Source organism: Onthophagus taurus, chromosome 3, assembly GCF_036711975.1.
Source record: "Onthophagus taurus isolate NC chromosome 3, IU_Otau_3.0, whole genome shotgun sequence".
NCBI lineage: Eukaryota > Metazoa > Arthropoda > Insecta > Coleoptera > Scarabaeidae > Onthophagus > Onthophagus taurus.
The window spans coordinates 8,373,208-8,399,865 of NC_091968.1; the positions used below are offsets into that span (position 1 = coordinate 8,373,208).

Consider the following 26,658-nt stretch of genomic DNA (forward strand, 5'->3'; position numbering starts at 1 on the left):
AACTTACTCTATATTAAAAATTAAATTCCCTGTTAAAATCACTAAAAAGAATGAATTTTTTAGGTTATGTCCGTTTCTAAAGCCAACCCACATTTAAAACCGCACACAATGCACATAACCGCGTCGCAAATAAACGTTTTGGACGATTTAAATTCTAGGTGAGATTCAATTTTAGGTGCAGAGCACAAATGTTAGGGATTCTCGTCGTCGTTTAGTCGATTAAATGAAACCAAAAAGGGGTCCCGGGGGTGATGGCGCCAATTCGCCCCCGATTTATATCCCCAACACTTTCGAATCGAAAGATGTTCGCTTACAAGAGACCATCCAAGAGTTACGTAAAAGTACTAAAATTGAAAGCTTACAACAAGTGCTCAAAGAAGTAAATAAAAAAATATAACATAACCTAAATCCTAACTGCTACTTAAAAACGTTTTGTTTTAGTTACCTTTAGATGATTTAAAACCAGCTGATGTCTATTTAGCGGCTTGCCTCTTAACCTACTTATTTTTAACAGTTGATTCAAAGCATCCAATAAGGAAAACGATATCTCGAATGCTTTCAACACAGCTTAATGTGGAATTAGTGAAAATTGCGATGAGTTGGAACATCAATACTCTAATGGTGGCTTGTATTAAAGATACGGATAGTTGTCAAAAGCATAATGAGTTGGTTTTGGGACTTCAGCATTGTTTTGCTAATTTCCCTTTGGGTATTGAAGCAATTTCTCATACAATTAAAACAGTTACTGGGTTTATGATTGATTATTTTTCAAAATTGGTGTTAAGATTAAGGTATTTTTAATTAAAATACATTTTTTTTCCACAAAATTAAGCATTTTTGTTGCAGTGATAAATCAAAAAGATTTGAAACACAAAACTATATAAACAATGTAACAAAATTATTAGTTGCTATTTTACAACAATGCCAATTAAGTGATGATTTACCAAATTATTGTAAAACTTTAATGTTGAGTTCTTACGAAGTGATCAAAGATGATTATATTAATTTTGATACAAAATCTAATTGTGGTGTTTTAATGGTTATTGGAGTCATACATATCCCAGAAAAAACTTCTGATGGAATTGTGAGTTAAAAATGATTAAAATAATTTATTTTTATGATTATTATGAATTAGGAGACAACAAATCCTTGTCTGAGCTTCTTAAAACCTGAAAATGACGTGACCAGTGCCTTCAATTCGAAAAAGCTCCCAAAAAATCATACAACTAACCTATATTTTTATTCGGGAATTTTAAATGTATTGCCCCAAAGTATTTTGTGTGAAGAGACTATTGATGGGGTGCCGGTGATTTCGTTTATGTTTGGGGAATTATTGGATACGGCGAAACGATGTACAGGAAAATCGACTCAAATTTTAGAAGTGAGTCGTTCGTTAATTTTGATTTCAAAGGTGATTAACACGATACCACTCGGATACATCGAGCCGATGTTTAGCGAAGCTTTGGAGTACGTTTGGACCCATCTGGATCATTATATTGATACTGTCAGGCAATCAGCTCGGACGATTTTTGAAAATTTGATTCGATTAGCTCATGAACATTATAAGAAAGGTGAGTTTTATTATTTTTATTTGCGTTAACTTCGATTTTTGTTTATTTTAATAACAATTGCTTTATTTATCCCTACTAGAAGAGATAAATAAATTAGTGTGTCTCAAGTATTTTTAAGGAAAAAGTAGAACTGGAAATTGTTACAAATTTGCCTGTTATCAGAATAGTTACTTGTTAATTAAACAACATAAATGTTGAAATGTTACATTTATCTATAAAGTAATCCCAATCAAGATGGCATTAATGTTTTAGAAGTTTAGAGAATTTTATTGATTATGTATTAATTGTCAATAAAAATATAATAAAAGTTTGTTAATCTGTTAAAAAAAATATCTCCTATAATTTTAATAGGTTATGATTAGTGGTGGAACGGATATCTGGCAACTATCCGGTATCCAGCCATTTTTTAAAATTCGGCCGGATACTGGATAATTGTCAAAACTACGTAATAGGTAATAGTACTAGTACTAAGTAATAGAATATTAAAAACCTATTACTTAGTACTCCACCATTCACAGGAATTAGTATCTCTTTTAGGTGTTGGACACTGCAGATAATAATTAAGTTCAAGCCCAATAGGGCTTTTTTCATTGAATACAACTTTATTTATATCAGGTTTGTCATTAGCAATCTCATTGTAACAATCCCAATACGATATATAAAATCTCTTGTTGCAGTTTCGTCTAGTTTCCTTCTCTTCGCTTGTAATTCATCATCACATTCATTACTAAAGAACTGTCGCTGTTACCATTTTCGATTATTAATTAAAGTATCCTCTTCTTAATGCAAAAAGCCGTTTTGAAAAATCACTTTCAATTCTTGAGAAATACATTTTTGAAATGAACGACAATTTTTTCGAATTTTGCAATTTTTGCTGATTAAGTTTTAAAAATTCGTATAAAATCCAGTTCTTGGAATATGAGTATGAAAATTTCCATAAATGTTAAAAGTGTACCCTTTTCACCAACCCGTTTTGAAAAATAACTTTTAGTTTTTGAGAAACCATTATTTGAAGTTTTAATAAAATTTTCGATGTTGCAATTTTTATCGATAATTTTCAAAATTCGCTGTAAAATTAATTTCTTGAAGGATCCTTGTGGAAATATTACCAATTACTAACTAAAGTATCCTCTTTTTAATGCAAAAAGTCGTTTTGAAAAATTACTTTCATTTCTTGAGAAATATATTTTTGAAATAATCGACAATTTTTTCGAATTTTGCAATTTTCGCAGATTAAATTCTAATAATTCGCATAAAATCGATTTCTTGGAATATGAGTATAAAAATGTCCCAAAATGTTAATAAAAGTGTCCTCTTTCCAATGAAATAACTTAGTTTTTGAGAAACCAATATTTGAAGTTTTGATGAAATTTTCGATGTTGCAATTTTAATTGCTATAAAATTCATTTCTTGAAGGATCCTTGTAAAAATATCGCCAATTATTAATTAAAGTATCCTCTTTTTGGAGTTGCTTCGATGCTGATTTAAACATCAAAAAAGTTCATGTTGTATCTTGGATCCAAATAAGTTAACATATCTTATCAGCTTTCTTATTAATTTCATTTTTATTCAAATATCGCAATAATGTGGCAATGTAGGGTATCACTTCAGAAATGTGTCAGAAATTATAACCATAATATATACCGGATAACCGGCCGAAGGGAATGCCTAATATCGCGACGATTTCACGACGAATATGTTAGATTTCTGCGAAGCGGAACTAGTAATCGTTTGAAACACGTTAAAGATGGGTTTACTTTAGAAATGGAAGAATTAACAGATGTGGCTGGATTATTGGAAACTTTATGAAATCAGATAATTTTTTCACTATAGTTTTTCCAATGTATTTCACATGACATAGACTTGTGTAGAAGAATCCGTTTCAACTTTGATGTCAACAAAATCAAAGTTGTCGATGTCAACAAAAATAAATCATAACTAAAGATATATCAACATAAAAATTGTGAACAGCAATCAGCCTTGTAGAGCAACTACGGGCGTACCTGGCATCTACGGGGCATGGAGTCGATCAATGTATCGATAGTGGGCTGGTCGATCTTCGCCCACACTGATTGCAGATTTTGGAATTTCTCCTTGGCGGATGTGGAGTGCTTGGGAGTATCGTCCTGCTGGAACAGCCAACCCCGACCCATGTTTTTGCGTACTTATGGAAGCATGTCATCTTGCAGAATGTCCCTTACTTGTGGCGGTCCATGGTGCCCGTAATACGAACCAGGGGGCCGGTGCCAGCATCGCTGAAGCACTCTCACACCACTATGCTTCATCATGGAAAGCAGGTACTTGGGATCAAAGCTAGTGCGCGTAGGACGGCGTATCCACGATATGCCATCAGTTCCGAATAGCAGGAACTTGTTTGATGTCGACCTATGAGTCCCGCATTCTTTAGCCTCCTCTTGATCGTCGATGTAGGCGATTAGCGCTTCGCAGCATTCCACAAGCAGTCTCGCGACGTTCGGAACTTTTGATTTAAAATATTTTTAAGATGGCCGCAACTTCCGGTCTACCGGAAGTAGACCATAACTTCGTTATTTTAAATGGAATGCTATAATTTTTATTACACCTTTTAGTTGTACGTAGAAAAATATGTTGGCTTTGATTAAAGTTATTGGTACCTAGCGTTTTTCGTTTTCGAGTTATTTTAGTTTTAAGCTTTTTTTGGCAAATTTCACCATGGTCTTTAAAACCCCATATCTCAGCCAACGTTCATTCAAAAAAGCTCTGCATTAGCATGAAGCTGAGATGCTGTCAAATAAACTGTTATTTGTTGTATCTGAGTATGTTATACAGGGTGGTCAAAAATTAAATTACCGTTTCTCCATATTCAATGGCGAGAAAGTAGAAAATTTTAAATGGAACGCCCCATATTTTTTTAGCCTATCAGAAAGGTAATTTAATTCTCTACAAATTATCTATAAATATTCCCATACCTATTTGTTGTAGTTTCCTTCATAATAAAAAATTTCAAAAAGAAATTAGCTCAATGTTTTGCAATGAAAGACTTGTAAAGAATACACTACTGTATCGGTTTAGAAATCTCACATAGCCAAATCAAGGGGGAGACGACGATCAAAATTTCACAAAAGAAGTATATAAAAGAAATTCTACAGCGACTTTGTATGGAAACCTCAAACCAGTCATTACACCAATTCAAAAGTCAGACCCAAATTCAAAATTACAAAAACCCGAAGTAAAAAACGAGGGAATAATGAAAAAGATGGATACTTTTTCAAAGTTTGATCAAAGTTTGATCGGAAGTTTAATGTGTGCATCAATTGGTACAAAACCGGATATTACATTTAGCATTACCTTCTTAAGTAAATTTAATACAAATTACAACGAAAATCATTGGATTGTCGCAAAAAGAGTGTTGAGGTATTTAAAAGGAACAATAAATTTGGAACTAACATACAGAACTTCACGGAAAGAAATGGAACGTTATACAGATCCGGATTGGGGATCATCTATAGATTGGCGCTCGTATACTGGTTATCTATTTAGAATGGCAAACGCATCAACTTTGTGAGAAACTTAAAAACAAAGGACCGTTGCTTTATCAATCACGGAAGCCGAATACATGAGCCTTATGGAGGCCATACACCTCCATAAGGGTTTGCAGGATGGTTTTAGCCTTACATGCATAACCGACAGGCAAACCCTAGCATGTATGTGATAAAACTTTACAGTTATCGACGCATGTACATGCAACCAAACAAATATCAAAATTTATATTTTCTGCCGCTCGGTTACGTTTGCGCGCATGCATAACCAGGCGTGTGTGGCGTCCGGCGAGCTTGCATGCACAGTTCTCAGACTTCTCAGTTTGTTCTCAGTTCTCAGTTTATTGTCTGCGACGGTGGAAGGTCGTGCGCACGCACCATCGCGCTCGTATGACACTTTAAGACACTCGTATGTCCTTTCTATAGCAAGAAATCTTAATGTTGCTGCTAGTCTCTCATGTGCTGATATTGCATTTCTCATAACAGTACCTTATCTTTGTATTAACGGAGTGATCAATGATCACAGTTTCAAATAAAGATTTTCATCCATTCGTAAATAATTTTTGTAATCTGTTGGTGTAAATCTCAATTCATTTAACAAATTTACTTGCGAGAACTGCTTTCTTTTCGATAACCAGCGCAGCGTTTACACCATTCCGAGCGAGCTCTTCTTCTTCTTCTATTCTGTAGAACAAGTGTTAAGCCAAGTACAGCTATCAGATCGTCGTCGTCCATTGTTAGTTTGGTATACCGTGCACAGTAGTGTAGATAACTGTCCTACACATACCGTCACGTAGCTCCAACTGTCTTTAACTGAGAGTTTATGGCAAAACTGTGCATGCAAACCCTAACGTGTATGAGTATAACGTGTACAATATGAAACTCGGTTATACCTGTCGGTTATACATGCAAGGCTAAAACCATCATGCAAACTCTAAGGTGTATGGCCTCCAAGCGGCCAAAGAGGCAAGGTTTATATATAAAAGGTTGTCTAGGTTCGTACGCAACCATACTGCGCATTACGTCACATGTGGAAAGTAATACCGCCAAGCAATTCAAATTAAACAAATGCATGGAGCACCACATGGCCGTGAGGTTGCGTACGCAATCCGTGATCGCTTACGTCACGAAACACTCCTGCTCTTGCCCCTCGCCCACAAACTAAAATCAAAGTATTGCAGCATAGGAACTTAGACAACCTTTAATATATAAACCTTGCCAAAGAGGCACTATATGAGAAAAAATTCTTATCGGAATTAAAATTCGATTCAAAAAAACCAATCGTCCTTTACAATGATAATCAAAGTTGTCAAAAGTTGGTAAAATACAACGTTTATTATAGTAGAACCATAGTAAAACTAAACAGATATACAATATCATTTCATACGAAAAACTTTGGAAGATAACATTATCAAGTTAAAATATTGTCAAACAGAAGAAATGATGAAGAAATGACGTGCTCATAAAACCGTTACCAAAACTAAAGTTAGAAAAGTTGATGGCCTTATGATTGGCCTTAAGGGGAGAGTGTCGAAATGTTCCATTTATCTATAAAGAAATCCCAATCAAGATGGCATTTATGTTTTTGGAGTTGTTTATACAACAAAAATAAGAGAATTTTATTGATTATTAATTGTCAATAAAAATATAATAAAAGTTTGTTAATCTGTTAAAAAATATATCGAATAATTTTAATAAATTGTTTAATTTTAATTTTTTTATTTTTATTCCAGGTTACCAAACACTACTAAAACTAATCTTAACCAACATGATCGATCTTCTCGTCAACAGATGCACCCATTACGTCACGTTAACAATTTTGAGCACAGAAACTGGATGTTCGTTTCTTCTCGAACAATTCTCCCATTTACCATTCATCCTTCTGATCAACATGCAAAATTCGGCTGTCGCACCCCAAATCTGTAACACATACGAAATTTTAATGGCCCAACACAAATCGGAAGAACGCGATGTAGATAAGTGGTTAGAATTATGGGTGGATTTAATAAAACCTCTTCTAACGAAAGCTAAAGGTGTTTTAGTAACTTTTTATCAAAGATTATTAGTTTCTGCTTATAAAATTGAACCGATGGTTTTAAAATCGATAATGCATTACCAATGGTACAGCGGTTCAAACGAATTGGGTGCTTTATTGAGGTGTTTGAGGACTTCGCGACAAAATGGTTTAAAAATACCGAATACTTTATTTAATAATTCTCAGGAGAAAATTGATAAGAAATATTGGAGAAATATCGTTGAATACGAATTTTTAGAGTTGATGATGGTTCATCAAAACGATGAAATTCGAATTCACGTTTTAGGATTAATCGTTGAAAGTCAAAAAAGTCGCGAGGTGTTCTCGTTATGGGAGTTGGCGTTTTTGAAGAAATTTTTTCATTATAACGTAACTACTCAAAGCCCAAGTATTCGCCAGCAATTGATTGGTTTGTACAAAAAAGTTTTTATCAGAATTCGAGATACCCTTTCAGTTCTAAACCGAAATTTAAACAACTTAACAACAAAAATCGAAAATTTCAATCGAAACGAAAACACCACCGACGTTGATTTGAATGAAAATCGGAAGATGAATTTTTTGAAAGAATTGGAAATTTTAAAAGAACAAGATGTTGATACACGGCAGTTTTTTATGTTGATGTTTCAAAAGTATTTATGTCCAGGATTTCAAACCGGGTTTAATTACCAAAGAAGATCGGTTTGTTTAGAATTGGTGCTGTTTGTGATCACTGAGAAATGCGTTGAGGAGGAGGAAATTAGAAAACTGTGGAAACCGGAATTTACGCAATTTTTAATCGAGCTTTTAGAGGACTCGTATGAGACGAATATAAAAATGGCGTTTTTGATTTTGAAAAAGATGGAGTTTCCCATTAAGGAACATTTTAATGTAAGTTGAAAAATTATTTTAATTAATTAATTAATTTTTGAATTTGTTATAGAAAAAATCTGGTTTGTTATTTTTAAGACAAACAATACAAAACGCATCCAGTTTAAAGCCTGATAAAGTGACAGCCGCCGGATATATGTTACAATTGTACCTGATGGTTCCGTTTGCAAAAGAAACTTTGATCGAGTTGTACCGCCGACCGGAAACGGAAGATTTATACGCGATGGCGATGAAGGTGTTTTTGAATCGAGCGAGTATGGCGACTAGTTTAGCAAAAACCGATTTATTTAGATCGGTGAGAGATGAAGCATTTTATGGGGATTTAATGTGTGTGAGGAATATTTTAGAGAATAATGACTTAAGGTATTTTTTTTTCTTTAATCTAAAAAGTTTTTTACATTTTTATTTTATAGCAACTGTAAACAATGGACATCTCTCGCTCACCAAATCGTCGAAACTTGCCGAAAAATAGGCGAAGTTGTTGCACCAATCGTAAATAACAATTCCCCAGAAGGTTACATCCCTAATAAACCTCAAGATAATCACCAAAAAGCCGAAAATAACCAAGACCAACAAGCAAAACGCAAAAAACCTTCCCCTCAACAAAACGTTTCCCCCCAAATGATCCTCGTCTACGCTTGGCGATCCATCAAAGAAGTCTCGCTACTTTTAGGCGAACTCACTTTAAGAGCTCCCTTAATCGACCCAATTACCAATGAAGAAGTTCTTTCAGATGAACTTTTATTAAAAATTGAAGATTATTTTATTCAAGTTTTTAGAGAAACCAAACATCGAGGTGCTTACGAACAAGCTTCGGTGGGGTTCTCAAGATTTTGTGAATTTTTATGGCGACAACCGTCGTGGTCGCCATATTCTAATTGGCCTAAGAAGTATTTGGATGATATTTTCGTTGTTTTAAGAGGGGAAGATCAGTTAGTTTTACACAAACTATGCCCGAATAGGAGAAGCGCGGGACTTCCATTTATGGTTGTTGATATTTTAGTCACTGAACCGAAAGGTTCTAACAATGAGACGTTTCATTATTGTATAAAAACACTTTTAAAAATAACTCGCGATGAAAATGAAGAAAAATTTGAATTGAACGAGAAAAGTGAGGAATCCTCATTAATACCTACATCATCTTCTTTATCAAAAATCCACGCGATGAACATTTTAAAATCGTTATATCGACACCATCTTTTGGGAGAAATTGTAACAACTTACATTGCGGAAGGAGTTCAAGTCGCGTTGAAAGCGTTTGGTAGCGATAAATGGGGGGTAAGAAATTCGGCGTTTATTTTAATAGCGTCGTTAATGCAAAGGATTTTTGGTGTACAAAGGAGTAAAGAGTTGGAGATTAATCATAAAAATAAAATGTCGACGAAAGTGTTTTTTATGCGATACCCCGAGCTGTACGAGTGCTTTTTGGGTTATTTAAAAGATGGAACTGTTAATAATCGAAACGTGACTGTGTTACATCCGGTTCTATTGATTTTAGAACGTCTATATCCGTGTAATACTGAAGAAGAAACTCAGGTTGGTGTATTTGTGGTGCATTAATCTTTTTTTATGCTTTGTTTATTTAATTTTGTTTTTCTCTCTTTTTGAATATTATTTATATACAGGGTTAATAGATACTAAATCATTTGAGATAGAAAAATGTTTTTTAGACAAATGTTGTTTAACTCACCACTTTCTATAACGTAAAATTATTTTCCTTTATAAAGGGTGTTGCATTTAGGCGTAATGGTAAGCATGTAAACTTTTTAATTAGAACGTCCTGTATATTTTACTATAATATGAATACAACTAAATTTTGTTATCCAACTGTATATGTTGCAAACGCACACCGTTAATACTTTCTGAGATATTCAATTTTCCCAAACATGCCCGTCACAGGATCTTTTTAAAAATTATGCCTTTAAATTGTGTCAGATAATAGTCAAAGCCTGTAGTAGATGATAGTATCCAAAGATGTTAGATACATTATACAGTGCGTTCATAAAACGCTGTAAATTTTGCCCATCAAGTTCCCTTTAATTTATGTTAAGTATATCATATGTCCAATTTTAGTAGTCTGCGTGATATTTACAATTTAAAGAAAAATGTAATAAAAATATGTTTAATATTACATTCTGTCTATTTATGTCAGTTTTCTCTTGTTCTTCAAAAATAATATTTTGCATAATGCAAAATATAAATTTTATTAATTTAATTTACAATATTAATAATATTTTGCATTTCGTTTTATGAAAACTAACTTAATATTTTAACATTATTGATGTTCATGTTTTAAGTCGGCTTGCCTATTAATTGAATGAATAGCTACTTGTTGTGCAATCTTTAGGAAATGTTTATAGTTTGTTTCTGCATTTGCTTCCAATAGTTTACTGAGTAAAGAAAGGGATTTATTGTTTAATAAATGCTAAGAAGATTACTTAAAGTACTGTTTACAAATGAGAGACAAACAAAGAAGAAAAAACAAAAAAACTGACAAAAATGGACAAAAAGGAAATATTAAGTACAATAATGGCATATTTCATTAGGTACACATATTTCTTTAAATTCTAAATATCAGGAAAATTACTAACGTTAGATATATGACATATTTAACATTAATTAAAGCTAACTTGATGGACAATTCATTCAGCATATAATATACAGAATGTTCCATTTAAAACACTAAAGAAAAAGGCATTTGAAAAACATCAAAATTTACAATGTTTTATGAACACGCTGTATAGTGTATCTTTTGACTTGTATCTTTGACTATTATCTGACATAGTTTAACGTGATATTTACATCGTTTTTAAAAAGAACCTGCAACGGGCATATTTTGGAAAAACGATTGAATATCCCAGGAACTATTATTAACGCTGTGAGTTTGCAACATATACGGTTGTATAAACAATTTTAGTTGTATTCATATGATATGTTCATATGTTGTACATATGATAAAATATACAGGGTACATTCTGCACCGTCACGCCTAAATGCAACACCCTGTATAAAGGAAAAGAATTTGACGTTACACAAAGTAGTGAGTTAAACAACTTTTGTTTAAAACATTTTTTTCTATCTCAAATGATTTGGTAGCTATCGACCGCCAGAATACTAATAACTCACTCATCCTGCCTGTATATACAGGGTGTTACATGATGGATAGTACAGACGTTAATATGTTATAAAGTCAAGTTAAATCCAAGACGAACTAAATATAAACACAATCATGCACTGTTCACAAACTGATCACGTGATAGTACGAAAACATTGAATAGGGTCGTATTAGAGGGGTTGTTTTTTAGTTGGACTTAAGGCCTCAAAATGTTCAGCTTCGTCTGTGCTAGACATCGTACTTAATTGAATCTTAATAACAACAATTAACAACAACAATAAAAAAATAATAAAACACTGCACTTTCCTTTTCCTCACTGCTAACAACTACCGTGATGAGCAGAATGCGCCCCTGACGAAAATTTTGCTTGAAATTCGTCACGCACGAGTTACGAGTCACGTCCTAGGAATAAGAAACGTATTCTCCACCTGCAAAGGACTAATCACGCATCTAGCGGCTTTTGTTTTGGTTCGCCTTGGATTTGAATAGACTCTAGATTTGTTCATTTTAAACAGAAAAATTCCTAAAAACATGTGCTCAATTTTCAAAGGTGACTGAGATACAGCCAGTTAATACATAAACTGATTTATTTAAATGTGTACAGGGTGGGCAAATTTGGGTGTTATTATAGGCTATCTCAGAAACTATAAGTGATACGAAAAAAGTAGGTGCCATGTCTCGGTCTCTTTTTCCGAGACTAATCCAATCCCGCAAAGACCAAATCTCTATCTTCTTTTGTTTTTAAGTTATAGCCAAAAAGACAAATTTTAGCGATTTCAAAAAATGCTCATATTTCGTTTATTTTTGAAATTAGAGAAATCGGGTTAATACATTCTACAGGCATTTTTTTGAGTAGAATATACTCTCGTTGAAAAACTTTAAACATAGTTGATAATTTTTGAGATATAACATAAATTGTATTTTTTTTAAATACAAACTATAGCTGATTATGATGTTATTGAACGGAGCATATTTTCAGCTTTCCAATGATGTATCGCACGCATGATGTATCTGCAGAAAATAAGCGTTATTTTTCAATTCTAAAATATTAAAGATTAAAATTCAAATTTTTAATTATAGTAGGCGAGGAAAACGCTAAATGCTACTTAGTTACTATAGCAACGTGAGTTTACTTGTCATTTCATTCATGAATTTTACGAAACGAGTTTCCCGTTTAAGAAGTTCCGCATTATCTTTAAATAAAACGATAAAATTAAATATAGAATATATTGGAGTCCCCTTTGAAGATGATACATAAGTCTTCACATCCCCGGGTCTTTCCATTGAAACGGTGTTTCAATGGAAAGTTCGCTCCCAGTTTATGATCCCTAATTTTCCTCTACCTTACCCAATTTCAAACGAAAAGATTGCTGATATCAAAAAACTTCTAAATCTTATGTTTGGGGAAAACTGGGAAAATACTACCGAAGATTTCATTCATTGATGCCGAATTGTTCTAACCTTACAACCAGTAAGTTTAGTAGAAGAAGATGACAGTTTGTGACTGTTTAGTTCCTGAAGTTGTCCATATTTAATTATTCATTAATTAAAACATTTCTTGTATTTTTAATAAACAAACTTTACTTGCTAACCATTTTTTTATTGGTGAACAGAGTTAGGGATAAGATGTTGAGTAATTTAAATTAACTATTCAAAGTTTTTATTCGTTGGTACAAAACCAACTTTGTCCTGAATAATAGTACAAAACCACCTTTATTCTGTCATATTCGTGCAAAACTATATATTATAGCCACTAGGTAGTATTTATTGTCCGGACCCGCCTACTATAATCAAAATTTTGAATAGTTTGGCGCTTACTATTTTGAAATTGAAAATTAACGCTTATTTTCTGCAAAGACACCATATATGCGATACATCATTGGAAAGCTAAAAGTATGCTCTTTTCAGTAACATTATAATCAAGTATAGTTTGTATTTAAAAAAACACAACTTTGTGTTGTATCTCAAAAATTATCAAGTATATTTAAAATTTTTCAACGGCAGTATATTCTACTTAAAAAAGTGTCTTAAGAACGTAACAACCCCATTTCTCTAAATTGAAAAATAAACGAAATATGAGCATTTTTTGAAATCACGAAAATTTGATTCTTTTTGGCTATAACTTAAAAACAAAAGAAGATAGAGGTTGTGTGTTTGCGGGATTGGAATAGTCTCGAAAAAGGAGACCGGGACATGGCACCTACTTTTTTTGTATCTCTTACAGTTTCTGAGATAGCCTATAATAACACCCAAATTTGCCCACCCTGTACATAAAATATCGAAATTCGGACTTTAAAGGAAGGGTTCGAATATCTCACCGCCTAACTCGATGCACTTGGCTGATCTCTTGTTTGGTTCAGATATTGCGTCACTTGACGACCGTAGTGAACATATTGGCTCTGGTAGCTAAAGGAATATGTTCTAACAGTATTGGAAGCTCATTGCGCAAGAACTTTAAATATCTGTCCGCTGTTAGACGCTCGGGTAGTACGAAAGGCCCATTTAAGTAATTGCCAATCATTCCACACCTTACATTCACAGAGAATTTTACCTGAAAATTTGGTTCAACACTGGCACTCGGATTATCCTCAGACCAACGGTGATCATTAAATATATCACTAAATATATAGCTTTATTAAATATAGAGTGCTTGATACTACTGATGTAATCGAACAGCTATGGTTATCATTTCGCTTGAGTGGTTCCGCATTTTTTTCTATAGATCATTCTTAACTGGGTTGGAGACTATGTTCGGAAATGTGGTGCCGAAAGTAGACACAGTTGTGTTTATTGGTGATTTGAATATTAATTTGTTAATGCCGGGCAACGTGTCAACCATGGCTTTAACAGATATTTGTGATTGACAGCTTATAAATGACCCCATAAGGGTGATGAGCCGAATTTCTACATTAATTGATATTTTTTACATTTATTATTTACGAAATCAAGCTTTCAAAATATAGCCAGGTCATTCGAAAACTGTCATTACGAGACTTTTTTAAAAAATCTTTGGCAAGTTCCCTTTTTTTATATCTTTAACATAAAAGAGACTAACGCTAAAGTCGAATTCTTAATGGAACAGATAACTAATACTTTAATCTCCACGCACCCGTCAAAGTAAGTATGTTGGATAACACAGAATATAAAATTTATGCAAAGCTTAAGAGATAAAGTCTTTATAAATTATCAGTCAAATAAAACATCTGCTGAATGGGATTATTACAAATCATTGCGTAATTTGGTTAATAAATCAATGATTCTAGAACGTAAAGAACTTTGAATCTCAATTAGGAATTACAAATAACAGTTGGAAGGTAATAACAGAATAACAGAAATGCTGGAATGTTTAAAAGAAATAATATTTCAATACCTAAACACATTAGTATCCCAAATACTATTAATAACTTTTTTGTCAACGCAATACCTAGAAGTCAGGGTCCTGATCTTGATTTACTTAACTTCTATAACAGCAGTAAACTAAATGATTTAACCTTTAGTTTTCACACTGTTGATGAGTTCCAAATTGAAAAAGTTATCAGCACTATTAAAAGCAAAGCTTCTGGATATGTTACACCCATATTACACCCGTACATTTGTAATCTCATTAATACTTGTATTCTTAGTGGTGTATTTCCTATTATCTGGAAAAAAGCTTTGATAAAGTCCTTGTCTAAATCGAACGCACCAACTTCCTTTAAGTGATCTGAGGTCAATATGTGCGCTGCCAGTGTTGTCGAAGGTTATGGAGCGAATTTTATTTGAACAAATAAGCAGTTATGTGGAAGATAATAATATTCGTTAAACCTGACGGGTTTTATTATAAACCCGTCAGGTTTAACGAATTATATTATTTAGACGTGGATTTAGTTATGCTACAGTACTAATTCACATTATCGATGATAGATTGCGGGAGAATGATAGAGGTAGGATGACGGTAGTCTGTTTGCTGGATTATTCCAAGGCATTTGATACAGTTGATCACGTAACATTCACAGTAATACTAGGTTATATTGGTTTTGAACATAATACAAAAAGTTATTAAATGATTTTTTAACAGGTTAAAAAAAAACAGGTTGAAAACAGGCAGTATCGGTGGAAGTTGATTACTCTGATTTTCTGGAAACGAGATTATTTCGCCTACTTTCTATGCATTATACACATCAAAATTTATCAAATCCATTTCACATTGTAAGGCGCACTTTTACGCAGACGACACTCTGTTGTATTATTCCTTCTCTCCGTCTGAGGTGGTTAAAGCAGGTATAGATATAAATAGAGATTTGCAAGTTTTATGTGATATTTCCAACCGCCATGGGCTTCATATATACCAAAGTAAGTCTCTTGTCATTATTTTTGGTCCGAAGCACCTCAGACAGCAAGTTGCTGATAATCTTCATCTATTGTGAACTATCTATTTGGTGTCTCATTAGATGAGAATTTGACTTTTAATGCTCATATCAACAAATGCATACAAAGGGCGTATGGGAGTTTGAAAGTTATTTACTTGAACAAACATTATTTGAACTGTAACACAAGGAAATGTCTCTGTGAATGTCTGGTCATGTCACTTTTTAACTATGCAGATTTCTGTAAAAAGATAAAATTAAAAAAACTCAAAATTCCTATATACGCTTACTGTTTGGTTTTCACCAGAAGTTAATCCGCATTTTGTTAATATTTAAACTTTCTATGGTATGGTAGAAGAACAACACGATTTGAACCATGCCATAAGATTGTTCTCATGTATGATTTTTTCTCTATTATTATTGGTAATTATTTAATTTAGTTTTCTATTTATTTTTTTTCTGCTATTATTTTCTTTTACAATGATTTTCTTTGTATCACTTTATATTTTGAGAACAATAAAGCAATTTATTATTATATTAATTAATTAATTGTTTTTAGTTGGGGAAATACATTGAATATGTGACAAAATGTTTGCAAAGTCCTGTTTATAACATCCGGGAGTTGGCGGCTCAAGCTTCAGCTTCGTTAATCCCGAACTTGGAAGTAGTGGATTATGTGAAGAAGTTGCTGATAAAACTTTCGGATGTGACATTAAGCGATAATTATTGTCAAGGAACGATTTCTCAAGTAATTATTGTTTATTTGGGTTTACAAATTTTATTTAATGCTATTTATTTTAGATAATTTGTTTGTTGAGATCGTTGAATAAAGGTCATAGTCAATTAAACGTTCCAGAGATAATCGAGGGAACGTTTTGGATACCGATATCCGCTGGAAGATTAACAAGTCATTTCACAGTTGCAAATTATTATGACATGCTGACCTTATTAACAACGGTGTAAGTTCTTATTCACATTGATTTTGGCGCAATTTAATTAATTTCTTTTTAATTTAGCTTCATAAAAAACTGTCAAGGAGCCCACATCTTCACCCAATTCGTAAAAATCCTTATTTACCAATCAATAACCGAAAATAACCCCGACAATTTAAACAACCATCGTCATTCGACAGCCAGAAAAAAATTATCAGTAGCCCGACTAAATTTACATGCACATATCGTTCAAAACCTATACATTTCCGACCACTACTTCAAATCGTTATACTTAAAAGAATTGATTTTAAGCGGTCTGACCAGTTCAAAAGAAGAAATCGTCGAATACTGTTTTAATTACATAGGTTATTTATATTTTGATCACCCAAAATACTTTTTGAACAGTCTTTACGAAACGGAAACGATCGAAATCGCCGAACGTGAAAAGAATTTAATAAAACTCATGGATTTAGGACTGAAAGAATACGTTTTAGAAAGTTTTCATAAAAGTTTTCATTTTTTCTATGCAAAAATTAAACGGAGAATGTTAAAAAACCACGATTTGGTACGAAGTATGTTGTTAGCACTACAAAATTATCCGTGTTTAATGGAAAAATTGAAACGAACTCGGGCGGAAGTTTTGGAATTTTTATTGGGGTTTTGCGATTTGGAGGAAAAGGTGGAGTTATTTACACCCGCTTTGGGGTGCGTTTCGAATTTTTTGGCTAATTTGAGTTTGGACGAATTGAAAAGTTTGAATTTATCAATGGTGTACAAATGTTTGGCTTACGGAGTTTCAGAAACAAGTCCGAGTCACTTAAAGATTGCGGTTGCAAGATTTTTCGTTGCTAATCGACGAATATTTATGGAGAAAGAGTTTTTTAGGAATAATTACGATGTGATACATTTATGGGAGATGGTGATGTTTCTGTTAGATGATGATGATGAGGATGTTAGAAATGCAATGAGTGAATTAGCTCCTAAAGTACATGGTTTGAGGGATACTTCAGGATCGCAACAAATCTATTTAAGGTTAGTAATTTTTTATTACATTTTTGTGCATAATATATAAAGATAAATTAAATTGTTCAGGTTCGATTCCGACCTGCCAATAATCTCGGAAAAAGCCAAAGATGAAATTTTGGAATGTTGCACCAACATTCTCCCCCCAAAAATTTCCATTCCCCTCTTTATTTCTTGGATTTTATCCAATTCCCGACAACAAAGTCACCAATTATTATTCACCAACAAAATCCATACAAATCTTCAACAATTAAATCTTCAACCCAATAATCACCAACAACAAAATTATTTTCCTTCAAATCTCCATCAAAACTTATTCCAAACCGGATTTTTTCCATCCAGTCAACCAACCCCAAACCAAATCAAAACCAAAGAACTTCTCGTTTTTAGCCCTAACCCCACTACAAATTGTTCTTCGTCTAATGGCTATAATGAACCTCATCAGTTTCAAAAAATGACTTTAAATCATTTCAAAAAATTATTATGGCGATTGGAGGATGGTTTGAATTACGAAGATAGAACGATTTTTATTGAGGAACACGTCCAAATGGTCGCTACAGTCCTCTATAACATTTTATACCACCATTTACCACCAACAGTGAATCCAAGCGCTCGAGTAACATTACTTTGTGTTGTTAAAAAAGTGAAGGAATTTGCTGAAAAAGCAGGAATTAATTGTAAAAATGCGGGTGGTGGCGGGTTCATGGGGGATATGAGGAGTGTTATTTTGAAGGAGTTCGCGAATTTGGGGGCGAAAGGTGGAGGTGGGTCGAATGGGGTGGGGTGGCTGCAAGAAATTGCAATGGGGATTTTTAATTTGGAATGAGAAAAAAGTAATTAATAAAAAGTGTGAAACTGAAAATGATAAGATAATGATTTAAAAATGACAAAGTTATAAGTTGCAATGAAAATCGAGAAAAGATAATTAATTAATAAAAAAAGACAGAAGAAGAATTGGACCAAATAAATTAGAAAACAAATCAGAGTTAAGATTAAAATGAAATTTGTAAGAAGGAACATCAACAAATTGGAGACGAGACTAATAATAACGACTTTGTAAAAGCTTCCGAGGAATAATCATAAAAAATGAGGTAGAAAATGAGATTAATTGATATAAAATGATCTGGGATGGAGTATTTGGGGAAAATTTGTTTGATGGAGAATGAAATTATAACAATGAAAGGAAAATTGGGAAAAGTAAGTAAAGGAGACAGCAAAGAAATGGTGTTGTTGAGTTGATATTTTGTATTTTTTTGAAGAATTGTGTGGATTTATAAATATATATGTTTGAAAAAAAAATTATTGATTTAATTTAATCAATTGCGAACAAATTGTTATATTCCTCCTTTACACACAAACTTTTTATTTTTATCTTATTTTAATTAAGTGTCACTATAATATTGCGTGGTTAAAACTTATACTCCAGTTACAATTTAAGATGTCATAGAGACATAATAACACCATAGATTTAATATTTAACAATAGATTTATTTAAACTTGCTATATTTAAACAGATACATATGTATAACCTCCTATTTAGAATGCATATTTTTATAATTTTCTAATTTTATGAATGTTGTGCTCGGTTAGTTTTATTTACATCAACGGAATGTTGAGTAAGGTTCTTTTTCTTTAAAAATGTCAATTATACCGTGTAAGAATGTTATGTAAGGTTAGTTTTGCTTCCAAAAAAGGATTGTTGTGTAAGGGTATTATTAGATTCGTATTTTCTAGCTCTATAGGCAAATGTTATAAAATATAATAAATCCAAGATGTTAGAAAAGCAAGGCAAGATCCAATACAATGATTTTTGGATCTTACAATTAGCTATAGTCAAATACAGAGAATAATTGGTATGATAGAATCAGAGGACATCGTTCAAGGTAAATAGAGAGTGAAGGAAATCTTGTAAACCCAAGGTAGCATATAGCAGAGGAGGCCAAGCTCCTTGATAGTCCGAGCCATTTTTCAAAATTTGAAATTTTTTTACGAGCCGCAATTAAATACGTATACAGGGTGTTTAAGTTTTTTGTAGCAGGACTTTAACAGTCGATAGATTTTTTAAAATTAACACAAAAACTTTATATAAACATAGGTCGACGAACGCTTTGTTTTGGATATACAGGTGTTCAAATTAAATTTTTAAATTGATTTTTATTCTATATTACACGTGTATTTCAACCGATTCTTTTCAAATTTGGTATACGGAGGTTTTTTGGCATGAGAAAGACGATTATGGTGTCTGTGTTACTATAGCCTTCTTTAGCATTCTTTAGGGATTAAAATAACAATAACTTTTCTGACGGTATACTTTTTGGCTTTTTGAATAAAAATTCTAATTCTCTGTACTATTTAAGCAAAAAGGGTACTCTTATCAAAATGCGCTAAAGTTTATCGTTTTCAAGATAATCCGCTTTTTATTATTCGATACAGACCAATGTTTTTAGAGGATAGTTAAAGATAGTTAAAATAATGTGTGCCATGGAAACAAAGTAGGTAAATTAACTAATGTTTTAGTTTATTAATGTTTTTTAATCTAAATAATAAAAGAAAAAAATTAAAGAAATTGTTGAAAAGGTAAAAATTTTGCTTGCATAATTCTAACAGACGAATTACTGATCGAGTAATGGTATTTAAGAACAGCCTTATATCATTACAAGGATTCCTAATCCTATTAAAAGTTCATCCCTTGTGGGAACAGGTGTCTCATACAATTTTCCATTTTTTCGCATTAAGATCTGCAGATCGTGGGGACATGCGACTGGTCCAGTTCGACCAATCTATCTTGCAGGAAAATGGTTGTCTAGCTAATTTCTTACCACCCTACCATGATAAGCTGCACAATCATCAAGTTGAAACCAGGCCTTTCTTCTTAAAGCTAAGCCAATGTCATCCCACATATTGGCATGTTCAGCTACCAAAAACTACAAGAACGCCGCAGCGGTTAGTTGTGGTGGCGAAAAATATGGCCCGAAAAGTTGATTATTATAAACACCTACCCAGACGTTGACACTAAATTCATGTTGGAAGTTTCGTGACTGAATTGCGTGGGGGTACCAAAACATGTAAATTGTGAAAGTTTACAATCCGACGTCTTGTGAAAAACGAATCATCGTTGCATATTACATTATTTACAAAATCTCGATTGTTGACTGATGCTTTAGCAATCCACCGACAAAACGTTACACGCCGTTGTTCATCGCCTGGTTGCAATCCTTGCAAGGGTTGTAAATGATAAGCATGTCTATGATAGGCGATAAACACGCGCCCTAGAAATTCGTATGGCATTCGTAACTCTACTAACACTCGCAGTTGGGTCTCTGTCAAACTCACGCAAAATTCTTCTTCTAAAGTTTCTTTGCAGTCTAACGTTGTCATTATTTAGCCCTTGTTCAACTATTTGCCTATGCACTTTCATAAACACAGAAGGATGCGGATGTCTTCTATTTGGATATCTTCTCCTATACTCTAGGGCTACTTCTGCTGAATTTCCGTTTGCAAACCCATAAACAATTTAACACGATTATGAAAAGGAGTAATGAATTTACCATGTTAATAAACAAGAACATTAAATTTAACACGTTAACGAATAAGAAAAATTAATTTAACACTGATCAACAACTACTGGTGATTTGACACTTGATACAATAAACTAAAACATTAGTGAATCGGTTGAAATATACGTGTAATATTAAATAAAAACCAATTTAAAAATTTAATTTGAACATCCTGTATGTTCAAAACAAAGCGTTTGTCAACCTATGTTTATATGAAGTTTTTGTATTAATTTTAAAAGATCTATCGACTGTTAAAGTCCTGCTACAAAACCTGAAATACCCTGTATATTAAAAAGGTATGCAAAAGCAGTTTGGCCACCGTTGGCATATAGTATAGGTATATAGTGTGTCACCGGATAGGTGAAACGACTCTTGTTTATCGGATTTTCCCCGGTTCCATAACACTGAACCACGTAAACTTTTTCCTCTAATGTTAACATTGTATTAAAAAAAAAACGCTTTAAGGCCTAGTTTATTCACCTTTGGTTAAATTTAACTATCGGATATTAACTATAGTTACTGGTCAAATAGCCAATCATGGCAAATGAAATTACAGTAACCATGGAAAATATCCACTAGTTAAATGTAACCAAAGGTGAATAAACTGGGCCTAAGTTTACTAAATTACAGTTTGACAGATTAACATTGACAGGAAAGCAATTTTGTTTTTCCATGGCAGTCTTTGTTAGAATCGTTATCTATTATTTTTTTACCGCGTTCTGGTGCGCCGTCGTAGTAAAACGAGTCTGTTTCTTTTTATTTTAATTTCGTAATTTTTTATTATTAGTAAAGATTAATTTTTCTATAATTAAAGTTATTTCGGTGTCAAAGCAAAGTTTCGTAGTTTTACTCTACAATAATTTGGTGCGGGTGGATGTAATATTTTTAAACTACACCAATATTTTTTTTGTCAACAGATACTGAACCATTTTTTTTGTATCGAGTAATCATAGTTTGGTAAAAAAAAGTCACGTAACATTCTTCTGATTTCTCCTTATTCTGTACCCAGCCCAAATAATTCTACACCAAATATAAGTGAGGTACCGCTTATATGTTGTCATTTGTCGCTGTCTTCGTGTTGATTCTGCTAAAAGCAAAATAGTATTGAAAATAACCAGGCTCATTTACTGAACCAAGGATGAGGTCAATTTGGTGATCAACCCTTACTAGGCGTTTATCCAGGACAAATACATGGAAAAACATGCGTATTTATTCGGTTTTGGCTCGCACCATACTTTTGAAGATTTGAAAGCTACCTATAATAGTATCAACCAACAACATCCATCTTCTTATATCCAAGAAGCAAGAAAATACCTAACAGGCTCACTGTAAATACTGGTCTATGCAGACGTATTTGTAATCAGTAATCACATCTATGTTATCCTTACCTATTATGTTTCTCGGCCCTCGGTCTCTAACCGTGAGTGGCATAACGTATTAATACTTCCTACAATTAATGAAACAATTCATTTCTTTAATTTCACTTCATTTCTTTGCTCGAATAATAATTACAAAACCATTGTTGTCGATGGATTCACGACACCATTAAGGTTCTTATTGGATACAATTTATTCATTCGTATTGCTTGGTGATTTTGATGCTTTTTTCGAGAATTTTTATTTTGATTCTTGTTCTAGGTATAGTGTTAGTTCTACATAGTAATATTTCGGGACTAACAGCATTCATATATTGCGAGTTATATGAAATTCCCGGTATATATACAGGCTATTAATTACTTCAAGGAAGAGGTGGCGGATATGGTGTATTCTTACGGACTAGCCGATGGTAATGAGTCATTAGCAGCTCGTCATTACGCGCAAAGGTTCCCGAACAGACGATTGCCTAAGAGTGACACCTTTAGCAGACTATTACTTAGATTAAAAGAAACGGGAAGCGTAACCCACAGCCATTACACGGAGAGACATTACACAAGGCCGGTGGAATTAGAAGAAGCAGTTTTGAGAAGAATTGATGAAAATGCCTCAATCAGCATTAGAAGAATTTCTGCACAAGAAAACATTAAGAAAACAACCGTTCACCGCATTTTAAGGGAGGAATTGCTTTATCTTTATCATTACAACACCGTTCAAGCTCTAACAGAAAATGATGGCGAAAAAAGAGATTTTTTGTAGGTGGGCCATACAGGAAGAGACATAATGCGCACATTTGGAGTGATGAAAATACCCATGCAATACTAGAAACTCATCATCAGTGGCGATTCAGTGTTAATGTATGGGCTGGAGTTATAGGTGATCAGTTATTAAGTTCATTTTTTCTTCCAAAGAGATTGACAGCCGATGCTTACATACATTTTTTACAAAATGAGCTTACAGAGGCATTTGATGAGGTACCTTAACAAATTCTAGAAGATTGCTACTTTATGCACGATGGAGCACTAGCACATTATGCACGCGCTGCTTGAGCATACTTAAATAACAGATTTGGCAATATCCCGTGGCCACCTCGTTCACCAGATTTAAATCCGTTAGATTTTTAGTTTTGGGGACATTTAAAACAAATATTCAATTCTGAAGACATTCAAAACGTGCAGGATTTGAAAAATAAAATTAGTAATGCATTTGACGCAGTAAAACAAATTCCCGGTATCTTTGAACGCATTAGAAGTTCATTTAAAAAACGTATCCGTTTGTGTTTAGAAGTAAATGGTGCGCATATTGAACATTTATTATGACATGATTCTTTTCCAATTTGTTAAATATTCGTTGTTTTTATGCTGGTTGAAAGATTTTCTTCGATAATCTTCGTTACTTTTTTGTTAGATTATTAATGAACTGTATTAATTAACTTAATATTAACTTATTATTTATTAAACTTTACCTTAACCATCGAAACCATGGTAATCATATGATTACTGCATCTAAATCGTTACAATAAATGATGTTAACAATAGGTCAACTTATGAAACTAAAACTTTGAATATCTCGAAAATGGTTCATTTTCAGACCTATGCTGAATAACGATTAAAACTAGAACTAACACTAACATTAAAACTACATTTTTGAAAATAATAATTTCTATGAATAAGAGCTAAAATAATAATATCTGAAAATGAGAGAGAGAGTGAGAATAATTATATACATCAAATCGATATTACCTCGGTACTCGTTTAAAACCTTTACAATCCACCTCAAACACATCATGTTCTCCTGATATTAACGATACAACCTACAGAATGTATTTCGAAGCAAACTTGTTTACTGCTATAAACAGTTCCTTTTAAGATTTCTACACATTTTTGGCATTTTAATGTTAAACAAACTTGAATAAATTATAAATTTATATGTAAAATCACCTAGATTTATTAAATTAAAAAAAAATATAGAAAAATGAGCCATCTTGGAGCAAGTAGATTTATCACAATTTACAATTAATTCGTTCTCGAAGGTTTCTCGATAAATTCAAATAAATCTTAGCTATTTGTTCTTAATCGAAGATGTCTCTAGATTCAATTTGGTATCTTTTAAAATAAATAAATAAAATGGATTTGTTATCGATTTTACATCAAAAATACTTTTCTTTCATTAAATAATAAATGTAAAATTTATTTTTCTCTTAAAAAAAAATTAATCTTTACACGACCGAAAAAGTGATTTATATACCGTTTAATTTCAGGCGGAATGAAATTATACGTTGGGCAATTTTGACGACAGGTAAAAGTTAAAAAGAACACGAGCCATAAATCAGCGCGCTTTTAACTCTAACACTGTGTAATTTCGAGAATGTTCCTTCTAAATTACATCCAACGACACAACGGAATCTTACGCAACGATTAAATTTAACGAAGAAAAAAGACAATTAAAAACGTTTTTTTTTCTAACACTTCATTAAGCACATTTTTTTAAATTAGTTTTTTTAAGAATCATCTTATTTATTAAATTACCATCAAAAATTTAAGACGTCATTTCGAGCTTATTTATGAAATTCCACTAAAACTTAGCGTGACCATTATTTGTATTGGAAAAAGTTTCTAGGTAGTAAGAACCTAAAGCTTAGAAAATTGGGTTTTAAGCCCAATTAGGAGCATGAAAGAAAGCGAAACTGAAGCAATTTTCTTAATAACTCAATTTGAAAGAATTTGAGTAGTTTTCGAAACTTTTCCCCTACAATTTAAAAGATTACATCCCTTAGAAAAATTTGAATCATTTCAACCCCCTAAAACTATATTATATATTCAAATATTCGAATAAATCCATATTTAATTTAATATATTAGAAATGTTTCATTTTTTTTTTGTTTTGAAAAAAAAAAGAATAGAAATGTTTATGAACGGTAAATATAGAGAAAATTAGAAATTAAATAATTCAAAAACCCACACCAATTCCGTAAAGGCAATAACTGGTTTTATTGCTTCGAAATCTGCGAGTTCCCGGTCCAGTTGCTATTTCGTAACGTTATCAATGATTTAATACCCACCAACAAGAACAGGAGGGGTGAGGATCATGTTGAGGGGTTGCAATTCGTGTGTGGATGCGCATTTTAGGGGGATGGGATGCGGCCCCTCAGTACTCGGTGCATCGATATGCACCCCTTTATTAACAATTCAAGGGGTTCGTGGTCATTTCTCCGGATGCAATTTGTTCATATCAATGCCAAAAATAATATTAATAAATGTATTTGATGCAAACTTTTTACTTTATATAGGTGATTCAAAAGAGGTGGATCTGAAATTCCATAAGACTATTTCAAGTAGAAATGGAGATCTCCAGAACAATGTTTTTTATCATTATCCAAAACACTTAGATTGGGTTGAGACATTTTTGGATTGCTTATGAAATTAGATTGGGACATACTCGGATTGAGAATAAGGTTGGAATGAAATATTGCTGCATGTGTACATAATAAGGATTATAAATGAGGACTTTGATTGAAGCAAATACGTGGTAAGTCCATAAATAACAAATTTATTTACCACTTTCATTCGCTCCCTTCCCAAATGTTGTGCAATAAGTCATGATGATTTATCTCATTTTTGCAGCAAACGAATTTGGGGAATTTGTACCAATGCACAATTAAATTTGTACTGTGGTAACGTCCTGCGCAATGAGAGGTTTTCGATAGATTCAAGCGAATTTTATATTGGAAAAAAACGATGAAACCAATTAAAATGTTGCCAATAGATATTTTACGTGGAGTTTCCATTAATATACCTATCATGCAGGAAACTTAGTGTGACAGATCAAGAGAAGGATCTTGGATACTGTGAACGATATTTTGTCATTTACGATTTGTTGTTATTTCAAGTTAAAAATAGACCAACGCTGTCATCTATTATTACCAACTTATAAAAGAACTAAAAACAAACTAAGTACAGAAGAATGTTTTTCTTTAACTTCAGGTTTAAGGTCAACAAAAGAAAGGACTAAATTTTTAAAACATCAATATTTCGAAACTTTTATTGTTTCTTCTTCAGGATGATTCGGTTCGACAACGAATTAACAATTAAAAATAATGTTTAAAGTCAAGTAGACTTACTTGTGTCCGCGTTGTCGAACAAACAACATGTGGTGTCAGACAGGTTCTTTGTGTATAAGTTGGCTTAATTGATAAGTTGGCGAATCATCCTGAAGAAGACACAATAAAAGTTTCGAAATATTGATGTTTTAAAAATTTAGTCCTTTCTTTTGTTGACTTTAAACCTGAAGTTAAAGAAAAACATTTTTCAAATCTATTAAC

The 26,658-nt window shown here is 32.7% G+C and overlaps 1 protein-coding gene across 2 annotated transcripts; it reads left to right on the plus strand.

Moving 5' to 3' along the window:
- The first annotated feature begins 5 nt into the window (after nucleotides 1-5).
- LOC111413769 (Thyroid adenoma-associated protein homolog) lies at nucleotides 6-26,077 on the plus strand. Of its 2 annotated transcripts, XR_011640102.1 has the most exons (12): nucleotides 6-379; nucleotides 442-791; nucleotides 847-1,084; nucleotides 1,136-1,571; nucleotides 6,823-7,991; nucleotides 8,044-8,354; nucleotides 8,405-9,527; nucleotides 16,012-16,200; nucleotides 16,254-16,411; nucleotides 16,469-17,416; nucleotides 25,627-25,865; nucleotides 25,961-26,077. XR_011640102.1 is itself a non-coding variant. In XM_023044870.2 (11 exons), the coding sequence occupies exons 1-11, from the start codon at nucleotides 224-226 to the stop codon at nucleotides 18,231-18,233; spliced, it is 5,835 nt and encodes a 1,944-aa protein (XP_022900638.1). In that variant the 5' UTR covers nucleotides 13-223; the 3' UTR covers nucleotides 18,234-18,706. The 2 variants fall into 2 exon arrangements, 1 of the variants encoding a protein (XP_022900638.1); XM_023044870.2 differs by lacking the exons at nucleotides 25,627-25,865; nucleotides 25,961-26,077 and adding an exon at nucleotides 17,477-18,706 and having other exon boundaries at nucleotides 13-379.
- Nucleotides 26,078-26,658: the final 581 nt, after the last annotated feature.

Excerpts from the sequence above, each read along its gene's own strand:
- LOC111413769 (XM_023044870.2), top strand. The coding sequence starts at position 224 with ATGAAACCAAAAAGGGGTCCCGGGGGTGATGGCGCCAATTCGCCCCCG. Across the intron at positions 1,085-1,135 it reads AAAAAACTTCTGATGGAATT|GAGACAACAAATCCTTGTCT; the intron begins GTGAGTTAAAAA and ends ATTATGAATTAG. Across the intron at positions 8,355-8,404 it reads TTAGAGAATAATGACTTAAG|CAACTGTAAACAATGGACAT; the intron begins GTATTTTTTTTT and ends TTTATTTTATAG.